Here is a 24,028-nt window from a genome sequence, read left to right as displayed (position 1 = left end):
CACGGGAAAGGAAAGTCTGGGGTCCCCTGCTGGAGCTGTTGCCCCCACGACCGAATCCGAAAAAGCGGTTGAAGATGAATGAATGAATGAATAATATACACACACATGGAGGTACCACTGATATGAACATATCTTTGACCACAAACAAATGGGATTTTTTTGCAACAGATCCTTGTGATTTTACAGGCGGAATTGGCTATACAGTGGTCCCTCGCTATAACGCGGTTCACCTTTCGCGGCCTCGCAGTTTCGCAGATTTTTTTTAGTGCAATTTTGCACGCTGCTTCTTCTTTTTTTTTTTACAGCGCATTGTGTTCTGCGTCCTTATTAGGCGGGCCGGTTGGATTCTTTGCGGGGCCCGCATCCGTACCCCGCAATGGTAACACCGGAGGCAGTGAGCGAAGGGAGAGCACGCACATTGTGTTCTGCGTGTGTCTGTTTATAAGAATCTTCTCGCCCAGAAGAATAAAGAGCGCCAACAACTACCCATAACTGTGTTCTTCACTCAGAAAAAGACTGTTGTGTGGGCAGCCAGAAGAGGAGGTACTGCTGGCCCACCACCAGAGGGCGCCCTGCCTGAAGTGCGGGCTTCAGGCACGAGAGGGCGCTGCTGCCACGGACACAGCCGGGGGTGACAGCTGTCACTCATTATCTCTTGACAGCTGTCACCCATCTACACTACATCATCTCACTCCATAAAACCCGGACGTCATCTCCACCTCACTGCCAAGATATCGTCAACCTGTAAAGGTAAAACTCTCAGCCGTATCACTGACTGTGTTTAGTAAACTCATTTTTGCAGCTGTTTTCCTGCGGAGTGCTCTATCTGGAGATTGGCGTGACCAGCGACAGCTTCGCTTTACACCCACACCAGATAAGTGTTTGAGACAGGAGCTGCACGAGTGTGTGTTAGAGGTGGAGGTGGAATCTCCATCATTGTTGTTACTGGGTGTGCACACACCCACATCTTATTGTCTCTGCTCCTTGCCAGCAGTACCAGATCCGACATTCGGAGACGGTGGCCACCTGGGGACTCGGGACTTGGCGGCTCCAGTATTCTCTGGGTTCGGTGGCAGAGGAAATCGTGTGGTTCCGGTTCTTCTCAGGACAGACGTCTTCTATCCTCGAGCCTGCCCACACGTCACCCTTGTGACTGACTATTTGCAAAATTTCACATTCCTCTGTATTGTGGTTGTGCTCATTCACAACAGTAAAGTGTTCATATTCGACTCTTTCATTGTCCGTTCATTTACGCCCCCTGTTGTGGGTCCGTGTCACTACACTTTCCCAACAAAGACACCTGCACCGAGGTGTCACTCAGTGGAAAAAGACGCTACAGCGGGGCGGCGCCAGGACGAAGACGCACGGTCAGAGGAACTGTGAAATACAGTGGTCCCTCGTTTATCGCGGGAGTTACATTCTAAAAATAGCCTGCGATAGGTGAATTCCGCGAAGTAGCAGCATTATTTTTTTACAATTATTATAGATGTTTTAAGGCTGTAAAACCCCTCACTACACACATTTTCTCACTTTCCTCTCCTGTGTAAACACTCTCAAAGTTCAAACCTTAGTAGAAAAATAAGTCCAGTATTATAGAATGAAACCAAAGATCAAAACCTGTTTTCAGGCCCAAACATTTTTTGAGAAATAAAAACAGAACGTTTTCCTACAAATAATTATGATGGCTTTTAGAACTAACAAATTTAATTTTAACAATCAACATATGAGGTTGGACACATAAGAAATTATTAATAGTAACTGACCAGTATTCCTCTGATCGTGCCTTCATCGTGGCGCCGCTCCGCAGCATGTTTTTCCACCTCGGGGCAGGTGTCTTTTTCCGAGTGATATGGGTAGTTGTTGACGCTTTTTTCTTCTGAGCGAGAAGATTCTTATAAACAGACACACGCAGAACACAATGCGCATGCTTTTTTTTCGCTGCTGGAGCGCTCTGCATCAAAACAGCGAGTGTAGTCTCTGGACCTGTTGCCAGATTTTGGCTGCAACTAAGCACAGCAGACAGCAAAAAAAAAGAAGCATGCAAAATTGCACTTAAAAAAAATCCGCGAAACAGTGAGACTGCGAAAGGTGAACCGCGATATAGCGAGGGACCACTGTACTAGTGAGTCACTATTAATAATTTCTTATGTGTCCAACCTCACAGGTTGATCGTTAAAATTAAATTCGATAGTTCTAAAAGCCATCATAATTATTTATAGGGAAACGGTCTATTTTTATTTCTAAAAAAAAAATGTTTAGGCCTGAAAACAGGTTTTGATCTTTGGTTTCATTCTATAATACTGGACTTATTTTTCTACAAAGGTTTGAACTTTGAGAGTGTTTACACAGGAGAGAAAAGTGAGAAAATGTTAATACCTGTTTGAGAAAAGTGTATAAAGTGTGTAGTGAGGGGTTTTACAGCCTTAAAACATCTATAATAATTGTAAAAACTAACGCTGACTACTTCGCAGATTTCGCCTAATGCAGGTTACTTTTAGAACGTAACTCCCACAATAAACGAGGGACCACTGTATTACTATAGCATCCACCATTCAACAACCTCCTAAGTTTGCATTAAGCAAAAGTCGTAAAATTTCTTCAAAGACAGCTCAAGATCTGGGAAATATCAAGTTGCCAAAAGGAGGCTTTCCTGACCATAGCACAGGATGGCCAACTGTCATCAACCCCCACCACTAACAGGATTTAAGGTTCTCTAAAGTACATTCCTCACGGAGCTGTGAATTCCCTTATCAGCCCTGAAACCAGATGTTGCCAACTCCTTTCTCATCTAAAAGAACAGACCACAAAAAGGCCTACTTTCTCCAAAGTCCAAAAACTGTGCTGTTACTGCAAATTCCATACAAGACCATATAACAGAAGGATTACTCTCAACTTGGGAATCACACATGAATAACAGACGCTGATTTATTATAAAACTAGACAAAGGAACAAAGAAGAAAACTGCAATACCCACAATTCTTGGGGGTGGAGCTTTTAACCCTTTAAAAAGCATGCGCACCTGGGGATTCGCTATCGTCTCTCTTTTCTCTTGCTTCTCTTCTCTTACGCTCTCTCTTCTTGGGTCTCGAGATGCGGCCGCACCGTCCAAAATTTTTATGACCCTTTGTCTGCAACCACATGCTGTGTAAACTTATTTCTTGTTTGTGCGTGCCAACAAGAAATTATTTTTCCTTTTTTTTCTACAGATAACTTTAGCTCAACTTTTGTAAAGTTAAACGCGCAGGCGCATTTAACTTCCTTTTGCGATTTTTCAAATTAAAACACTTTTTCTTCTTGAACTCCAAATTCATCTCGCAAACATTTTTCTTACAAAGTCAACTATTTTTGTATCGAGTTTTGTGATTTGATCCGGCTTCCAAAGACGACAACGAAAGGCGAATTTTTGTTTTGGCGAATAGAAAAATAAAGACACTCAAGCCTTTATTCTGACAATCCCAGACTACAAGCGCTGCAGAGATAAATACATCCAGGTCAGCTGAGACGTCAACAGCGATTTGAACTGTCACCGTCAGTCACAGCCTATGTCCTAACCAAGGTTGGGTAGGATTACTTTGAAATGTAATCCAAAAGTAATCAGATTACAAGTAATCCAAATGTATGTACATACATACATGTAATCCACATGTATTCTTTCAAAGTAATCCTACCCAACCTTGGTCCCAACAATGGAAAGCGTCCCCGGTAACCAACGAAACCAGGCAGGGTGACAGGCAGTCTCTTTGTCAAGGTCCCTGAAGCAGCTGTGTGACAGACGGATCATCGACTGAAAATGAGATGATTCCCAGCACATGACCTATGGAGACCAATGTACACAGCGTCCAAGTAAGACAGAGCTACGGTGTCAAATAAAAACAGTGGCTTTATTTTAATTCTATTCACCTTCACTAGCTATCTCACATTAATAAATACCAAAGTAAATTCCCTGATGATTAGGATGAAATTCATTCTTAAATTCCGGCAACTAAACTAAATTATCTGAACGTCATATAATAATTGCTCAGTGAAATTTATCATCATCAAATTGCCTTAATGTGATATGTACTGTTATTTAACTCCTGCCTGAGTTAAATAAATGTTTAAACGTGTGAAGTTGTCTGTGATTTTGTATGATTTTACAGAGGGGGTCGGACTTGACATGTAGAAATTACAATTGAAGATTAGAGATGCTGCTGGCAATCTTGCCCATATAAAAGCCTTGGAAGATTGCCTTATATCTGTGAGAAGCTGGTTGTCTAGTAATTTCCTACTCTTGAATTCTGATAAGACTGAAATGATGGTTCTTGGTCCAGCCAGACATCGGCATCATTTTGATCAGTTGGCACTTAATTTTGGTTCGTGTGTTGTGCATCATACGGACAAAGTGAGGAATCTTGGAGTACTTTTCGATCCTACATTGTCTTTTGGCCCCCACATTAAAGACATTTCGAGGACTGCCTTCTTTCATCTGCGAAATGTGGCGAGGATTCGTCCCATCCTGTCTATGGCTGATGCTGAGACTTTGATACATGCGTTTATTTCTTCCAGACTGGATTATTGTAATGCTTTATTTTCTGGCCTGCCGCAGTCTAGCATTCGAGGACTTCAGTTGGTACAGAATGCTGCTGCCAGACTTTTGACACAAAGTAGAAGGTTTGACCACATTACTCCCATTCTGGCATCCCTTCATTGGCTACCGGTTTCTGCCAGATCGGATTTTAAAGTTTTATTGTTGGTTTATAAAACTGTTCATGGACTGGCACCTTCCTACCTGGCGGACTTGGTTAAGCCCTACGTACCTGCGAGGCCCTTGCATTCGCAGGGCGCAGGGCTTCTGTGTGTTCCGAGGCTGAAGAAAAAGTCTGTGGGGTATAGAGCCTTCTCCTACCGTGGTCCGGCTCTTTGGAACAATCTACCTGCTGTTATTCGGCAGTCTGACACGGTGGAGACTTTTAAATCAAGACTGAAGACCCACTTTTTTAGACTGTCTTATCACTAATTTAATCTGTTTGTGTTTGGTTTGTAATTTCTTTTTATTCTACTGTGTTTTACCTTTTTATTGTGCTTTTCTTGCTTTTAATTTTGATTTTAGATTAATTTGTGTTGTGAATTGTGTGAAGTGCCTTGGGGCGACTTTGTCGTAAGTTGGCGCTACATAAATTAATAAATTGACTGAATTGACTGATTGAGAGACTAATTTTAATATTTCCTATTGAGTGACCCTGAAATCATACATATTACAACCTTGTTATAATATCATTCAGTCATAGGTGGTGCCCCCACTATTCGAGGTAAAATTATCCACAAGTGATAATTTCAAATACATGTTATATTCTTCCTGATTACTAAACATTACATTACATTACTTCCAATTAAGCTGGGATATGTGTCTGTAGGCACTATTTAGAGATAAGAGACTTAATTAAGCATCTACAATTGTGAATTCTTCATCAACCTAAATTTTTAAGTATGTGTTTTCTTTATTTTAGGTGACTGAAATGTGAATTTATCATGCCAAAGAAAGATAACAAAAGCTCTCGGGGTCGTGGCCGGCCTGCTGGCACTCCAGAATCACAAAATTATTAACTCTGTGAAAATAGCTTACAAACAGATCATTGTTATGTGAAATTTTCTCAGGAATTCAATTTTGCAATGCAAAATACAAAATCTCTAACCAGTTAAGTGTTACAAGCCTTAACCTACAGATACTTTTACGAAGATTTAATAATTCCGTATGTGAAAATAACAGAAATGGCACTCAATAAATGACAGTTAACATGCTTTCATCATTTGCAGATGAAGTAATTGTCAAACATAGCATAACAGAGTTCACATTCAGCACACAGAAGGTCAGTCAAGTCTAAGATCAGCCAGGGCTTGCTGATACAAGATCTGCATTTTACCAGAATATGGTATCCTGCCAAAGTGGTTTCCAAGGCTGATGTGTCTGCCAGACTTCAACAGACTCTGTTCAAAACCACAGGAGACACAGTGGTGGTCAAGTGGTATGGTGAAGAAGGGTACAGTAAGCTGAAAACTGCAAATGTTGATTATCTGAAAACAAAGCAGATGCAGCAAGGGTGTCCAGATTACATAAAAAGCAGATCTTGTAACAGCAAGCCCTGGCTGATCTTATACTTGACTGACCTTCTGTGTGCTGAATGTGAACTCTGTTAGGTTATGTTTGAAGATTACTTCATCTGCAAATGATGAAAGCATGTTAAATGTCATTTGAGTGCCATTTGTTATTTTCACATACATAATTATTAAAGCATCTCTCGGTTAAGGATTGTAGCACTTAACTGGTTAGTGATTTTGAATTTTGCATTGCAAAATTGAATTCCTGAAAATATTTCACATAAGAATGATCTGTTTGCAAGCTATTTTCACGGAGTTGATAATTTTGTGATTTTGTCATGATACTGTGACTTACAACTTGAACCTTGTTGTATGCAGGAGACAACCAGCACCCACTGTTATCTGTTTAGATTTAGAATGTTTTCTGTGGTTGATGTCAGAGTTTGATTTATGGCCATCCCTCTCTCGAAAACAAATGCAACAAATAAAAAAAAAAACAGATTTCACAAACCCCCTGCATCCTGGGTATGCAGAATCTCTCTGGACATATGTGCAGGTTAGCAACAAAGTAATGCTAAACAGAGGTTACAATTAGCTCCATCATGCTACCTGCTGTTTTATGTCAACAGAGAGAACCTTTCAAACTGACAAATCATGCACATAATGTGCTTGATTTTGAAAATAACTCAGCATATTACTCGTGTTTTTATGACACAGCTGCCTCTAAATTAGTGTATGTATGTATGTGTGTGTGCGTGTGTGTATATATTATTATATATATATATATATATATATATATATATATATATATATAGATGCAAAACCCAGTAAATATGTTTTTTAAAACAGAGAAAAATGCAGTTGAAAATGGAAAATGGGTTTAAAGGAAACCATATTCGGAAATGCACAGACGTTCATCAATAAAATGAAAACAGTTTGTTCAAATCCTTTCATATTTTGCACACTGATATGATGTTTCCGCCCCCATGCTTCACTGTTGGGATGGTTTTCTTGGGGTTGTTCTCATCCTCTAAACATGGTAAGTGGAGTTGATTTCAAAAAGCTCTATTCTGGTCTCACCACATGACCTTCTCCCATGCCTCCTGTGGATCATCCTGATGGTCACTGGTGAACTTCAAACGGGCCTGGACATGTGCTGGCTTGAGCAGGGGGACCTTGCTGCCCTGCAAGATTTTAAACCATGACAGCATCATGTGTTACTAATGTAATCTTTGTGACTGTGGTCCCAGCTCTCTTCAGGTCATTGACCAGGTCCTCCTGTGTAGTTCTGAGCTTTCTCAGAATCATCCTTACCCCACAAAGTGAGATCTGGCATGGAATCCCAGACCGAGGGAGATGGACAGTCTTCTTGTGTTTCTTCCACTTTCTAATAAATAATCATAACAGTTGTTGTCTTCTACCAAGCTGTTTGCCTGTTGTCCTGTAGTCCATCCCAGCCTTGTGAAGGTCTACAGTTTTGTCCCTGGTGTCCTTAGACAGCTCTTTGATCTTGGCTATGGTGGACAAGTTGGAGTGTGATTGACTGAGTGTATGAACAGGTGTCTTTTATACAGGTAACAGGTTCAATCAGGTGCAATTAATACAGGTAAAGAGTGCAGAATAAGAGGACAGATCTGTGTGATCGTCGTCGTAACCGATTTGAGTGGGCAAATGCTCACATTCTCTGGCGTTTGGCATGTTGGAGAGGTGTTCTCTTCACGGATGAATCCCGGTTCACACTGTCCAGGGCAGATGGCAGACAGCGTGTGTGGCGTTGTGTGGGTGAGCGGTTTTCTGATGTCAATGTTGTGGATCGAGTGGCCCATGGTGGCGGTGGGGTTATGGTATGGGCAGGCGTCTGTTATGGACGAAGAACACAGGTGCATTTTATTGATGGCATTTTGAATGCACAGAGATACCGTGACGAGATCCTGAGGCCCATTGTTGTGCCATACATCCAAGAACATCACCTCATGTTGCAGCAGGATAATGCACGGCCCCATGTTGCAAGGATCTGTACACAATTCTTGGAAGATGAAAATGTCCCAGTTCTTGCATGGCCGGCATACTCACCGGACATGTCACCCATTGAGCATGTTTGGGATGCTCTGGACCGGTGTATATGACAGCGTGTACCAGTTCCTGCCAATATCCAGCAACTTTGCACAGCCATTGAAGAGGAGTGGACCAACATTCCACAGGCCACAATTGACAACCTGATCAACTCTATGCGAAGGAGATGTGTTGCACTGCATGAGGCAAATGGTGGTCACACCAGATACTGACTGGTATCCCCCCCCCAATAAAACAAAACTGCACCTTTCAGAGTGGCCTTTTATTGTGGACAGTCTAAGGCACACCTGTGCACTAATCATGGTGTCTAATCAGCATCTTGGTATGGCACACCTGTGAGGTGGGATGGATTATCTCAGCAAAGGAGAAGTGCTTACTATCACAGATTTAGACTGGTTTGTGAACAATATTTGAGGGAAATGGTGATATTGTGTATGTGGAAAAAGTTTTAAATCTTTGAGTTCATCTCATACAAAATGGGAGCAAAACCAAAAGTGTTGCGTTTATATTTTTGTTGAGTGTAAGTATTTGATCCACTATCAATTTTGCAAATTTTCCCACCTACAAAGAATGGAGAGGTCTGTAATTTTTATCTCAGGTACACTTCAACAGTGAAAGACAGAATCTAAAAAACAAGAACAAAACCAGAAAATCACATTGTGATTGTTAAATAATTAATTTGCACTTTATTGCATGAAATAAGTATTTGATATAATAGAAAAACAGACCTTAATATTTGGTACAGAAATCTTTGTTTGCAATTACAAAGGTCAAAGGTTTCCTGTAGTTCTTGACCAAGTTTGCACACTGCAGCAGGGACTTTGGTCCACTCCTCCATACAGGTCTTCTCCAGATCTTTCAGGTTTGGAGTTTCATCTCCCTCCAAAGATTTTCTACTGAGTTCCGGTCTGGAGACTGGCTAGGCCACTCCAGGACCTTGAAATACTTCTTACGGAGTCCCTCCTTAGTTGCTCTGGCTGTGTGTTTTGGGTCTTTGTCATGCTGGAAGACCTAACCACAACCCATCTTCAATGCTCTTAATGAGGGAAGGAGTTTGTTTGCCAAAATCTCATGATACATGACCCCATCCATCCTCCCTCCCAAAAATGATGTTTCCTCCCCCATGCTTCACAGTTGGGATGGTGTTCTTGGGGTTGTTCTCATCCTCCAAACACGGCGAGTGGAAATGATACCAAAAAGCCTCCTCTGGATCATCCACATGGTCAATGGTGAACTTCAAACGGGCCTGGACATGTGCTGGCTTGAGCAGGGGGACTTTGCATGCCCTGCAGGATTTTCAACCATAACGGCATGGTGTGTTACAAATGTAATCTTTGCAACTGTAGTCCCAGCTCTTTTCAGGTCAATGACCAAGTCCTCCCGTGTAAGTTCTGGGCTTTCTCTGAATCATCCTTACCCCACAAGGTGAGATCTGACATGAAGCCCCATCTTGTGTTTCTCCCATTTTCTAATAATTACACCAACAGTTGTTGCCTTCTCACCAAACTGCTTGCCTGTTGTCCTGTAGCCCATCCCAGCCTTGTGCAGGTGTACAATTTTGCCCTGGTGTCCTTTGACAGCTCTTTGGTCTTGGCCATGGTGAATAGGTTGGAGTGTGGTAGACAGGTGTCTTTTATACAGGAAACAAGTTAAAACAGGTGCAATTAATACAGGTAAAGAGTGCAGAATACGAGGGCTTCTTAAAGAGAAACTAACAGGTCTGTTAGAGCCAGAATTCTTGCTGGTTGGTAGGTGATCAAATACTTATTTCATGCAATAAAATGCAAATTAATTATTTAAAAAATTATACAATGTGATTTTCTGTATTTTTTTAGATTCTGTCTCTCACAGTTGAAGTGTACCTATGATAAAAACCTCTCCATTCTTTGTAGATGGGAAAACCTGCAAAATTGACAGTGGATCAAATACTTATTTGCCTCACTGTAAACGTTCAATTCACAGACAGTCACTCTGGTGGACAGAACTGCAGTTAGCATTCAAATTGCACTCTCCCTCAAAACGTGATGTATGTGGCATTGTTCTGTGTGATAAAACTGCACACTTTAGGGTGCCTTTTTATAGCGACTAGTCCAAACCATGCCTGTGCAATTAGCACAATGTTTAAACCGCAACTTGATGTGCCACACCTGCCACGTGGATGGCTATTTTGGTAACGGTGAAATCAATACAAACATGGACTTTACCAAACTTATGAGCAAAATTTACAAGAAATATTGTAAGCTTTTCTGTGCACAGAAGAAACATTAGCTCTTTTACTTCAATGGGATTTTTTTCAGAAAGTGAAAGTGATGCATTTATATTGTTGTTGAACATATAACAACTACTTAGAGTAAATAATGAAGACCATAATTAAGGTATGTAAGGAACCCCAACACTTCTTTGTATTGATTTTACAATACCTTTTACAAAATTGTCATTTTCAGATGCTTTGAAATTTTGAATGATGGTGTGCTTATGAAGAGGCAGGGGTGGTGGTGGCCAAGTGGTCAGTGCAGGTTTCAGTGTGGAAGATTCCCGGTTCAAACCCCACTACTATCACATTTCTCCATGTAATGTGGAGTTGTGTCAGAAAGGGCATCCGGTGTAAAACTTGTGCCAATTCAATATGCAGATCCACCTCAGATTTGCTGTGGCAACCCCGAGTGCAAAACAAGGGAGCAGCCGAAGGGATTTACTGGTGTGCTTATGAAGAGAGATGTTTGATTTCTGTTTCTGCTCGCTCACTGAAGACACATTAAAGTTAAACACACCACTGACACTGTTATGTCTGAAATGAGTAAAGGTCTATGTGAACAAGCATGTGTGTCATGTATACTTTACATATGTGTCTGGGGGTGTGTGCACTGGCCCAGTTGCCATATGTGCCCTGTGCTGATTTACAGTGCAAAGGACCAGTGCACACAAACAAGACCATGTCTTCATCTGCTGCACACATGTGAGCCTTTGCCTCCACTCCCAGATATCTAATATGGTGATACAAAAATGTCAAAAGCTTCTTGCCTATCTGTATGTGTGTGTTTGGAGGCACACTTGTATTCCTCCTGATTTACACTGCATAACTGAAGCTCAGAATTCCTCCGTGAAAGAACACTGTTTGAAAAAACTCCATGATCAGGACTAATCACAAGTGGGACAAAGTCACCAGCACGTCACTCTCAAGTTATGAATCGGCAAGTCACAAGTCCCAAGTCAAGTCTCAAGTCATAGCTGACTTGAGACTTGACTTAAGACTTGATTTGAGACTTGCCGATTCATGACTTGAAAATAACTCGACAGTGACTTTGTCCCACCTCTGGGACTAATATTCATGAAAGGGCTACTATGTAATACTAGAGCAATCCCTGTTGATATATACACTCTACTCTGGGCAAAATTCCACAAAATGAAAATACTAAATATATATTTTAGTAAATTCAGAAAATTAAATGAATGACCTATAATAAAATAAGGTATCCCCATGATCTATCTCTTTTAGTAGGTTTTTTAGTCACAATATTTCTGAAATGACTTGAAAAAAAAATAAATATACTTTATTATAATCACAATCTATTGAATATGGCTATAATCTATTGAATCTTGTCTTTCCTTAGATCAATTATTGGGAAAATACTGAGAAACAGGTTTTAAGGTCCTTCTGAATCATAAATATTTAATCCTGTTGCAGTTCATAATTGGTAAATGCTGGCATTGTGTTGTAGCACCGTTTCCTTATTTTAGTAATGTTACAGTCTTGGAGCTAGGTTAGCATTAGGTGTAATGTCAAGGTGCTGACATTACACCTAATGTTAGCATGAGCTGAGTGCCTCCATTCTGAGCAATACTTGTGGTGGTCGAGGACCTGAGCGGGAGGAGCACGTGAGAGCAGTTATTCACAATGGATTTAATGTTCATGTGCATTGAAAATTTGTTAGTCATATAATGCAATCCAAACAGGTTAATCTTAGCATGAAAGCTCACGTAATGTAGCACGATCCTAACTGGCTGATACTAACATTAGCACAATCTGAGTGCCTTCATTGTGAGCAACAACATTTCTAATTTGCTTTATAAAATTACAGTTACAATTTTGATTAGAAAATCTTACTGCACATCTTCAGGTAATTTTACATGTTGCCTGAAAAAATTACAATAGAAATATCTGTGGATTTTAAGTGTTTCATTGGACACACTAACATTGACACACAGACTTGGGCCTGAGAGACGTAAGGTATAGACTCATTTGATTACAATTAAATGTTTATACTTTCTGATAAATCAAAAAGGCTTTCAATCTTTATGGCATCTTACTGCACTGCACAGCAAGTTTCTGCTGCTGTCTTCTATTTCTTTTTGACCAAATATTTACTGTTATGCTTGATGTTGTGTTGTCTTGCCAGGCAATGACTGCATTAATATGAACAACACCAATAAAGATGCACTTATCTCCACAACATCTCCTTATGCTTGAAACTAAAAATCACTTTCAACCTTTCATGGATTTTATCCACCAACTCTACTCTAATACTGCAGTAATCACTCTTGTCATTTTTTAAATACAAATGGGAAGTAGCACATAAGGAATTGATTGCAACAAAGTTCTTTCAACCAGTTAAGAAATTTGTCCTTTTTGACAGCTGGAGAGAGAGAGAGAGAGAGAGAGAGAGAGAGAGAGAGAGAGAGAGAGAGAGAGAGAGAAAGAAAACAACCTTGAAAATTCCAGATACAAGACACTCCCGTTGAAATTTGTATATAACATAAATTAATTGAATCAGCTGCAGTTGGTGATTAACATCTAAGGATTTATTGCATTTAAAGTTTCATGTTCCTTCTTCTCTTCAAAATAAAAGGAAGTTTACCTGAATATAGGTGTGTGACCAGGCTTTGGTTTATTCCATGTGAAGTGGGAGGGCACAGAGAGGAAATGCTCCCCAGACCCATCTTTCTTCAGACCATGCATGGTGTCCTCCGAAGGAGAGTCTAGATTAGGGGACATATTCCCTTGGTCATCTAGACTACGGTCCCCTTTCCCAGCCTGCATAACTGTTCTGTCCTGGGAGGTCTTCCTAGTTTTGGATGGGATGTCTGCCTCAGATGGGCAGCACTGGAAGGGTGACATGCCTAGAGGACTGCCAAGCCAGGTGTCCTCTGTCACACTGCCCCTGGGCGAAGGCCCTGGTGTGGCTGTAGGTGAGTGGTGTGGTGACAATGAACCCTGGTAGCAGATGTCAGCACTGGAGTGACGCCTCTTCCCACAAGGTGAGGTGGGTCGTGATGAAGGCCTTGAAGGCGGCCGTGGACTAAGCCAGTTTTCATCAGTGACACTTGTGCGTGGGGAGTGGCATGGGGACTGTCGGGGTGACAAACTGATGGAGTGGGAGTGGTGGACAAAGGCAGGGTGTTGGTGCTGCCATTGGGGCTGTTCCTCCAAAACTCCACTGCTAGCTTGAGGGGAGGCACAGCCTGGAGAAGTAAGTGGAGAACCAAGGGTGAAACGAGCAGCTGCCTCATTTAGCTCTGAGTCAACATCATCATAAACATGGGAGAAGGATTCACAGGAGGAGGCGTCAGAGAACCAACTCCGGGAGGAGAGGCTGCTGCATGGACTAGGACTGAGTGAAGACTCCCTGTATGAATGGTCCAGGGGTAAATACAGGTGGTCTCTAGACATGGGTCTGTCACCATGGTAATCTCCATCAGGGCCATTTGCCCTCTGACTCTCCTCACTGGCATCCATCTCCTGCTGGCAGCTAGGTGAGATAGATGTGATCTGTATACTGGGGCACTCAAAGGCCTTAGGTGTCTCCACAGGAACAGGGGGCAAGAGGGGGGAACTACTGTACTTGTCTTGTGCCTCATAGCTTGGCAGCTCAGAGGGAGGTTTGTGGGTATGATGGCGTGGGGAGGTGCTGATGATCTGGGAGTGGGACTGCATACCATGACAAGGCAAGCTAATAGACTGGTGGTTAGTGACCATAGACTGAGGTTGGCCTACATTTAGGATATAAAACGATGTGTTGTTGTCAGGCTCCAGATCTGTACAAAAAACAAAACAAAAAAAGAATAGGTTCATTTAGGTGTATGGAAAGGCTTGTCACAAGGGTATTACCATTATTTTCCTTAATGTACATTAGTGTGAAACATGAAGTACTCAAAAAATAACAATATTACTTAGGCTGAATCTCAATTCTACCCCTCAGCCCTTCCCCTTACCCCTCCCATTCCGTTTTGCGCGGGAACGAGAGACAGAGGGGTATCTCAGTTCTCTTTTTGGAGCGAGACGGAGGGGTAGGCGGAGGGCTACAAACCGCTTCAAACAGAGTGAATCTGGATACACTCTGTTTAGAGGGGTAGGAGGAGCTTAGCGCTGTCTCCAAAGAAACAAACATGGCGCCGAAAGAGTTGCACAAATGTAAGTGGCTTTCATTACAAATTACACTGTTTAGAACGTTATAACTTGCCAAAAAAACTTTACAGGCAATTGCCTATGACAGCAACATGTATGCTGCTGGATGCATTGTCGTTCTTAGGAATATCGTAACTTCACTCGTGTGCTGAGGTGTTATAATGCATATACACACGAACGCTACGATAAAACACTTTTATATCTCACAATGGAGAAAATCATGATAAGGGATAAGCACATTAATTTGTATTTCATAAATCTTTGGATAATAGTGATCCCTGCTGTTGGATTTCAAGGTCTGTAACGTGTGTACTTTGTAAACAAACAAGGAGCCCTGAGCACACTCATCTCCTAATAAGCTTTCAGCCAGAAAATGAGAAGTTTCACCAATGGGAGTAAGTTGGAAAATACATGTATATGTGTAACACATAACCTGACGTCCCAATAGACTGCTATTATTTGTCAAGGAAATTTCTAAAGGAAATAGGGCTGGATGCAAAAAATTGGAGAATTTGAAAAAGAAATATAAGGTTAACAGAACTACATGCAGCCCATAACATACATACAGGTGCTGGTCATATAATTAGAATATCATCAAAAAGTTGATTTATTTCAGTAATTCCATTCAAAAAGTGAAGCTTGTATAATGTATACATTCATTCCACACAGACTGATATATTTCAAGTATTTATTTATTTTAATTAATTAATTAATTACTATCAATTCATGATTAATCAATTAACAATATTAATTAGCAATGTTATTAATGATTTATTATTATTAGCATTAATTAATTATTAATTAATTAATTAATTGTTAATACTATTAATTATTATAAATTACTAATTAATTAAATTAATTATTAATACCACAAAATTCTCCGACATGATTGCGAAGCATTGAAGAAATCTTTGCATTTACGCAGAAAGGCGAGAAAATAAAAAGAGCAAACACACTACTGCAACAAGTTGTGCTTCTGTTGTCATGTTGACAAACAGTGAAGACGACAGTTTAAGACGGGCAGTTTTTTTTTTCCCCGTAAGGCGGAGGGGTGTCTCAATTCATAGTGCTAGAGGCATACCCCTTTGCCTTACCCCTTGTTTTAAAGGAGTAGGAGTAGGGGTAGGGCCAAGGGGAAGGGGTACAAAAGAGAATTGAGATTGGGCCTTACTCTTTCCATAAAATCCAAGAAACGTATATACAGTCTTGAAAAAGTTAGTGCACCCTTGAGCTTTTACATGTTTTAATTTTTTATGACATCAAAAAACAAAACAAAAAATATTCAGGCTCATTATATAAAAATTCTAAAATGATGCCCTTTTAACTCACAGTGAAAAGTAATCTCTAGGTACATCATGAATTAAAGGAGATAAAAATCTAAAAGTAAAAAAACAAATGGTTTGTATAAGTGCACCCTTTAGCATAACACATAAACCATCACTTTACATCCAATCTTCTTCAGACAAGTCAGGGGATGGATACATGAACATTCCAAAGACACCATGTCTTAGACTTAGACTTTATTTACATCAATTATGAAGAAATCCTAACAGTATGGTAAATATTTGGGGAGGCGCCACTTCTCAAAAACTGGGTGACTGCACAAGAAGGAGATGAGCAAGGAAAGCCACCAAGACACCTCTGTGGCTGCGATTGAAGAAACTGAGCATTGTATAATTTTTAATGTAGTAGTGAATACAACTCAAAGACTTTTAAAAGTCCAGTCTGGTTTTAATAACTGAGATCCCTCAATTCTACTCAGTCTAACTGGGTTGTAGTGTGACCGTGAACTATTGCCATCTCTTTCAGAAATTTGTGTCAAGAAATGTAAAACCCAAGTGCACCCAATAGGAAATCAGTGAATTCACCAGTACAGATGATCATAATTATCATAGGATAATTATGCTGCTGGACAGCACCATGCTGGATGCAGAGCCAACCTTCTGCTATCTCGGCGACATGATATGCAGCAGAGGAGGCAGCGAATTGGCCATCATCACCAGATGCAGATCCTCCCCATCCTCGCCTCCCAGCATGTCACACCCAAGATGCGAGGGAGGCTATACACCGCCTGTGTGCGCTCAGCGCTGTTGTACGCAAGCCAGACCTGGGTGCCAAATGCTGAGGACCTACAACGATTGTAGTGCAACGACCAAGCGATGGTGAGATGGATGTGCGGTGTGAAGGCGTCAGATGATGTCCCCATCGACTCGCTCCTCGTCAGGCTGGAGCTAGCAGATGTGACCACCATACTGCGCTCCTGATACCTCAGCTGGTACGGCCATGTCATGCATGCTGATTCGGCCATCAACACCATCACGAGTATGGCTTTGCCTGGTCGGAGAGGACGAGGAAGACCCAAGAAGACCTGGTCTGACTGTGTCAAGGCCAACATGAAAGTCAGCAACCTGGCCAGCACTGACCCACTGGACCGAGTTGCTTGGAGGGCCTCTGTACGAGGAGCTAGTCACCTGCTGCCTACCCCGACCCCAGGAACTTGCTCTTCTCCGACAACCAGAAGTTGGGGGCCGGGATCCACAGCAGTAAATAATCCCAGGATATGATAAAAGAAAAAAAAACTGATGTATAAGATGGCAAGGGTGAGCTGTGAAGAGCTAGAGAAAATAAGAGGATTCTGACACCATTACAATTAGTTTTTTCGTTACTTTTTTGCCACTTAATTTTTTTTTTAAATAAATACTCAAGCAAGTCTACTGTCATTGTGACATGGACTCAGACAAGCAGCAGAAAATTAATGAATGAAAGAACATGTGCACTTTAGGAGGGGAAACGGCATTTCACACATTTGTTCAAGAAAAGAACAATTTATGGCTCAGACATGTCGATGTCAAACATCATCCTAGTCTTTTAAGCTGTACTTTTTTATGAAGATAACTAGGGTTGGGTATCGAGAACCTGTTCTCTTCAGGTATCGTTAAGAAATGATTCGATCCACTGACATCAATAGCCTTTTTGCTTAACGATTCCCTTATTGGTCCTTCAGAGCGGCCATTGTTTTTGGGGGTGTTTGTTGGGAAAATGATCATGTCTCTACGTTGATTACAGAACCATTGCAGGGTCTGTAATCAACCGTTTCTGCAGCACGGCTCTGCTTTGAAGCTTGAAGCAATGAAGCAGTGATACGACCCAGTGCTTCTTTGGTTCTTTGTTTATTTCACTTTATCTTAATTTTTCCCCGCCTAAAACCCAAAAGATATGTCTGTGAGTAATATTTACCTTTTTATGTTTTATGTTACCGACCTGTTATGGTCTTCTGAACAGCTGATAGATGTATTTTATAACTTAAAGACGGGACCAATGCTAATGCGTCAGCATGTCTATAGCATTTTCAATGTTAAGTTAGCATTAAGCTGTTTGCATCTCAGCACGTTTATGTGCAGTTGTTTTTCTGTATAATAATTAATGGCTCAGCGTTTGTTGTCGTAAAAGAGTCAAATGTATTACAAATTGTATATTTTTAAATTTATTTTTGTTTATATATTAATAATAATAGCAACAACAATAATAGTAATAATAACTAATAATGCTACAATACAATTTTAGAGAAAGAGACAAAAGAACCTGATAAAACACACAACAGAAAATATAAAACCAATTAACAATGAACATAAATAAATAACTATAGAAATAAATAACTGTTTCCTGTGAACACCTAGTGACGCTTACATCTCCACTTCATCCATGTTTTATTTAACTTTAATGACAATTTGTTTTGGTCTAACCATATTTTCAATTTGTTAATTTCTTCAGGAATTTCCCTCCAGAACTATCTGCCAAGCTAGAAAACTACTGCATCCAAGTAAGAGCAGAATACTACTGGAATGAATTTGAATAAGGAAAGCTGGGGTTTTTTGTCACCAAAATGGATGCTGCACTCACTGCAGTTTATTGTCTGGAATATCCCCAGATTGCATTTCAGAGCTTCTAGAATTCAAAAATTTTCATGTGGGAGGTGTTGGGGGGGAATTCTGGGTTACAGCTTTTTTTGTTTTTCACGACTTTCATCCCTGAATATGTCAATCATGAGTCACTTTTGCGTGGATTAAAGTCATGAACTGGGACTCCTGTCTTGTTGTGAGAAAAAACGAGAATCATCCTCCGTTCTGTTCACACAGCTCCAAACACTGTGCAGCTCTCTGCCAAGTCAAGTTAGAACGATAGAGTCCACTCAGAATCTGACGTGCAGCAGCCGGCTGAGTTCAGCTCAGAGGTAGGGAGTGACATTCATGCCAAAATGTCTGAAAGGAAATGATTTTAGTCCTGAAGCACTGTGCAGCCCAGCTAGCCCCAATCTTCACTTTCATTTTCAATCGCTCACTCAGTCAGTGCATTGTTCCAAAATGCTTTAAGGACTCCATTATCATTCCGGTACCCAAATCCAATAAAATATCCTATCTTAATGACTACAGACCAATACCTCTCACTTTGGTTATATTGACATCATTTGAACACATCATACTCACACACCTGAAAGAACTTACCTCCCCCCTCATGGACAGTCCCCAGTTTGCTTACCGGACGAATAGATCTGTTGAAGATGCAATAAACCTGCCATTTATTGCATCATGCAACACCTGGCGTCCCCCCACACCTATGCCCTGCTACTGTTCATTGACTTACATGGATATTGGCACTACTCTTTCCCACTGGATCCATAACTTCCTGTCACAAAGGACACAGAGAGTCAGGATGGGTAGCCTCCTGTTCCACAGGTGCCCCTCAGGGTTGTGTTCTTTCCCATTGGCTTTTCTCCATCTATAAACTCCCTCACATCCACCCATAGTTCAGTTTCCATTCTTAAATATGCAGATGACACTACAATAAATGGACTCATCACTAACAATAACGAACATTACTACTGTGAACAGGTCACCCAAGCAGTCACTTGGTGCTAAAACAATAACCTACAGCTTAACTCATCAAAAACCCAGGAACTCATAGTTGATTTCTCACACTCACCCTCTCACAAAATCCCCATTTCCATTTCTACCCAGCCCATCTCTATCACTGAGTCATTCAAATTCCTAAGTACACACATTAGTAACACACTCAAATGGAAACTGCATTAAGACCAAATCTCTAAAAAAAAGCTAATAAAAGATTATTTTTTCTCAGACAACTCAAAAAATTCCGAGTCAGGCACAACATCCTGCTTCAGTTTTACATGGCCATCATTCAAAGCATTCTCACCTCATCCATAATCATCTGGTATGGAAATTTGGACTCCTATTTATGCAAGAAACTACAATGTATAATAGAGAAATCATCTAATCACAGCCTTCACATTCCCTTCCTTTGACACACTGTACCATAGACGCATCACACAACGGGCAGTAAAAACGGGCACCTCTGACCCCTTACACCCTGCATATCACCTGTTCACACTGTTGCCTTCTGGAAGACGCTACAGGTCCCTGCCAACGAAATCAGTCAGATTCAAAAACAGCTTTTTTCCAACAGCTGTACGGCCACTAAACCAAGTCATTAACTGATGTTTCTATGTGTATTTGTATCTATTTATTGTTTGCTTGTTATGTGTTGAAACAGAGATGTGAGCATTTCATGCTGTACTGGAAACAAATTCCACCAACTTGTGTGGTCATTAATAAATTAATCTCTTGATCTCATGAATCTCTTTAGACAAAAACTACAGATTTTGTTTATTTTTATTTATGTCCAGAGATCAAGGATCCAGTGACCAATTTCATATTTATTTACTTTAAGACTCAATAAAATGCTGTTGACATAGAAAACCTGTAAAGCCTTCTTTTAGTACACAGAAAATTCACAAGAGGTATCAATAACGGAATCAGTAAGGAATCGGATCTGTAAGCAGACTCAAAAATGGCATTGATAACGATAAAATCTTATCAATACCCATCCGTAAAGATAACACCATGATTATTATGGTATTATTATTATTATTATTACTACTACTATTATTATTATTATTATTAGCATATTTCCAATCTTGTACTGTTTTCAGCAAATAATTATTGGGTCTTATAATAAAAATTGTAAAACCTAGTGTCTTTACTTACATTTCATCAAATGTTGTGCTTGAATCCAATTCCAGGAAAGTAGATTCTATAGTTTCTGAGTAGCAGGCAACCACATGGGAATTGTTCCAAAAGGGATAACCGATGACCAGCACTACTCAGGAAACAAATTCACACAACGGCGCGTGCTTTCGGCTGTCATCACAACAAGTGCTGGCAAGCTATTTATACCAAAGGTCATCCAAAACAGGCAGCACACACAGACACACACCCACAAACAAACACACAACAGTCCATCGTTCACACTGACACTACACGATTGGAGGTTATTGATAAACTTCCACTGACTATGGTGTCAGTTAGAAGTGGGGATGAAACCCAACATAAGCTCAAAAACCATACACTCTGAGCTAACACTGAGATTGCTCCTGTGACTTTTTTTTTTGTCCTGTATTATCTATAGCAGAGGTCACGTCAGGTCTGGGAGCATGCAGTAGTGCTACACATCCCTGTATCCACCACACTACAGAATGTTCTTGGATCCTGGATGGCAACCACCCAGGCAGTCAACCAAGCCATCCACACCTCTCCAAATCATGCATGTACATATGTATGTATCTATCTATCTATCTATCTATCTATCTATGTATCGCAGTCCATTGAAACATGTGGATCTTGTTGGCTTTCTCCAGCTACTGCGGTCTCTGAGGCCCCTACGCAATGGAGCATGGCCATAAAAACATGCCATACTGTCAAAATGTCATAGCTAACATTCCCTCACACTCTACATGATACTCCTCATCTGAGTCTCTCTAAGTAAGCATTCATTTGGCAGAGTCATTCCAGCAGTATTCAAGGATTCTCCAAAGAGACCTATTACCAAAGACATCTGTCTATCCTGAAAACTTGGTTCTTCATACTCCATCGCCAAACAGCTCTGTCCAGCGACCTCATGACTCCATAAGCTGTATCCAGGTGTATATCAATCACAAATGCCTAGGACCCAGACGCATGAATGACTGCAAAGCAGAGACATGAAATGAGACACGAGTGACAAGTCAGGCCAGACATTACCTATAGGACTGTGACACAGTTTTTACCCATTTATGATAAAAATGTAAACTTGAGTTTTTGAGTATCAGTACCAAATTTAGCATGTCTCAACATCTTTATTGGAACAGAAATCATATATATATATATGGGTGATTATTTAACTACGGGCACTATTGGGTGATTATTTAACTACGGGCACTATTGGCCTTGTAAATGTAATTTCCACCACACCATTGCCTTATAATATAAAGCGCCTTGGGGCAACTGTTTGTTGTGATTTGGAGCTATATACATGTGCTCTGATGTCACTGTTTATCTTCACAGAAACTACCCAAACAATCTTTCATACAAACTGTTTAGGGACATTACAGTGTTGTGGTGGAAATTACGGCAATAGTGTGGGACAACTACATTTTGTTTAAAAAAAAACCACAACAGTTGTATGACATTGAATACCCCAATTATGTTTTGATTATTTTACTGATATTTTATTCAGAGATATTTTAAAACATTAGGAAAAAAGTTTCCTTACCATTCATTTTTATCATTGAAGATCAAAAGTCTGGGTGTGGGACAAGCACAAAACGGCAATATTTGCATATAATGATGCTGAAAAAAGGTGAAAAAGTCATCATAGACTACTAGAACAAATTTCTTAACACACTTTCATTGTAAAGATAACTATAAAAGTGTGAAATTTCCCCTTTTTTCTGTTTTTCATACAATATGATCAAAGGACATAATAAGTGCCCGCAGTCTAAGAATCACCCATATACGAGGGCTGTCCATAAAGTATAGGTCCTTTTTATTTTTTTCAAAAACTATATGGATTTCATTCATATGTTTTACGTCAGACATGCATGAACCCTTGTGCGCATGCGTGAGTTTTTCCACGCCTGTCGGTGACGTCATTCGCCTGTGAGCACTCCTTGTGGGAGGAGTCGTCCAGCCCCTCGTCGGAATTCCTTTGTCTGAGAAGTTGCTGAGAGACTGGCGCTTTGTTTGATCAAAATTTTTTCTAAACCTGTGAGACACATCGAAGTGGACATGGTTCGAAAAATTAAGATGGTTTTCAGTGAAAATTTTAACGGCTGATGAGAGATTTTGAGGTGATACTGTCGCTTTAAGGACTTCCCACGGTGCGAGACGTCGCGCAGTGCTCTCAGGCGGCGTCATCAGCCTGTTTCAAGCTGAAAACCTCCACATTTCAGGCTCTATTGATCCAGGACGTCGTGAGAGAACAGAGAAGTTTCAGAAGAAGTCGGTTTCAGCATTTTATCCGGATATTCCACTGTTAAAGGAGATTTTTTTAATGAAAGACGTGCGGACGGGTCCGCGCGTCGGGACGCAGCCGGCGAGGTGCAGCGGCACAGGAAAAACACCTCCGTGTTGATAACCATTTGTAAAATCCAGGCGGCTTTTGATGGCTTTCAGTGGAGTGAGTATATGAGAAATTGTTTAACAGCTGGACATGTTCCAACTTGTCCTTAAGGCTTCCAACAGAGGTGTTTTTCCTGTGGCGGAGCGTCGCGGGACGCGCGGACCCGTCCGCACGTCTTTCATTAAAAAAATCTCCTTTAACAGTGGAATATCCGGATAAAATGCTGAAACCGACTTCTTCTGAAACTTCTCTGTTCTCTCACGACGTCCTGGATCAATAGAGCCTGAAATGTGGAGGTTTTCAGCTTGAACAGGCTGACGACGGCGGCTGAGAGCGCTGCGCGACGTCTCGCACCGTGGGAAGTCCTTAAAGCGACAGAATCACCTCAAAATCTCTCATCAGCCGTTAAAATTTTCACTGAAAACCAGCTTAATTTTTCGAACTGTGTCCACTTCGATGTGTCTCACAGGTTTAGAAAAAATTTTGATCAAACAACGCGCCAGTCTCTCAGCAACTTCTCAGACAAAGGAATTCCGACGAGGGGCTGGACGACTCCTCCCACAAGGAGTGCTCACAGGCGAATGACGTCACCGACAGGCGTGGAAAAACTCACGCATGCGCACGAGGGTTCAAGCATGTCTGACGTAAAAACATATGAATGAAATCCATATAGTTTTTGAAAAAAATAAAAAGAACCTATACTTTATGGACAGACCTCGTATGTATGTATGTGTGTGTGTGTGTGTGTGTGTGTGTGTGTGTGTGTGTGTGTGTGTGTGTGTGTTTGCTTTGCAGGACTATGAGCTGCACATGACAACAAACAGCTGTTCACATACAAATATAAATATGACTCATCCATGTCCCTGTGTTATGGTAAATGCTAAATTATCAAGAGTCATAAGTTATCATAAGCCTTGTGCAGAAACTGAAACACGAATTAAAGGTTTAAATTAAAATATAATGCAATACTAAAATACTCTCTGTTGTATGAGCAGTGTTCTTTATAATTTGCAGTTTTTTTAA

General features: G+C 40.8%; 1 protein-coding gene across 1 annotated transcript in view; it reads right to left on the bottom strand.

Annotated features, from left to right (window-relative positions):
* nfatc3a (nuclear factor of activated T cells 3a) overlaps positions 1 to 24,028 on the bottom strand; it is a 256,776-nt gene that overhangs the window by 130,512 nt on the left and 102,236 nt on the right. Inside the window, exon 2 of the mRNA XM_034187268.1 lies at positions 13,005 to 14,181. Within this exon, the coding sequence (XP_034043159.1) occupies positions 13,005 to 14,181 (1,177 nt within the window). The remainder of the gene's footprint in view (positions 1 to 13,004; positions 14,182 to 24,028) is intronic.

Source organism: Thalassophryne amazonica, chromosome 2 (assembly GCF_902500255.1).
Source record: "Thalassophryne amazonica chromosome 2, fThaAma1.1, whole genome shotgun sequence".
Lineage (NCBI taxonomy): Eukaryota > Metazoa > Chordata > Actinopteri > Batrachoidiformes > Batrachoididae > Thalassophryne > Thalassophryne amazonica.
The sequence above is the reverse complement of the archived record's forward strand: the minus strand, read 5'-3'. Positions and strand labels throughout refer to the sequence as shown.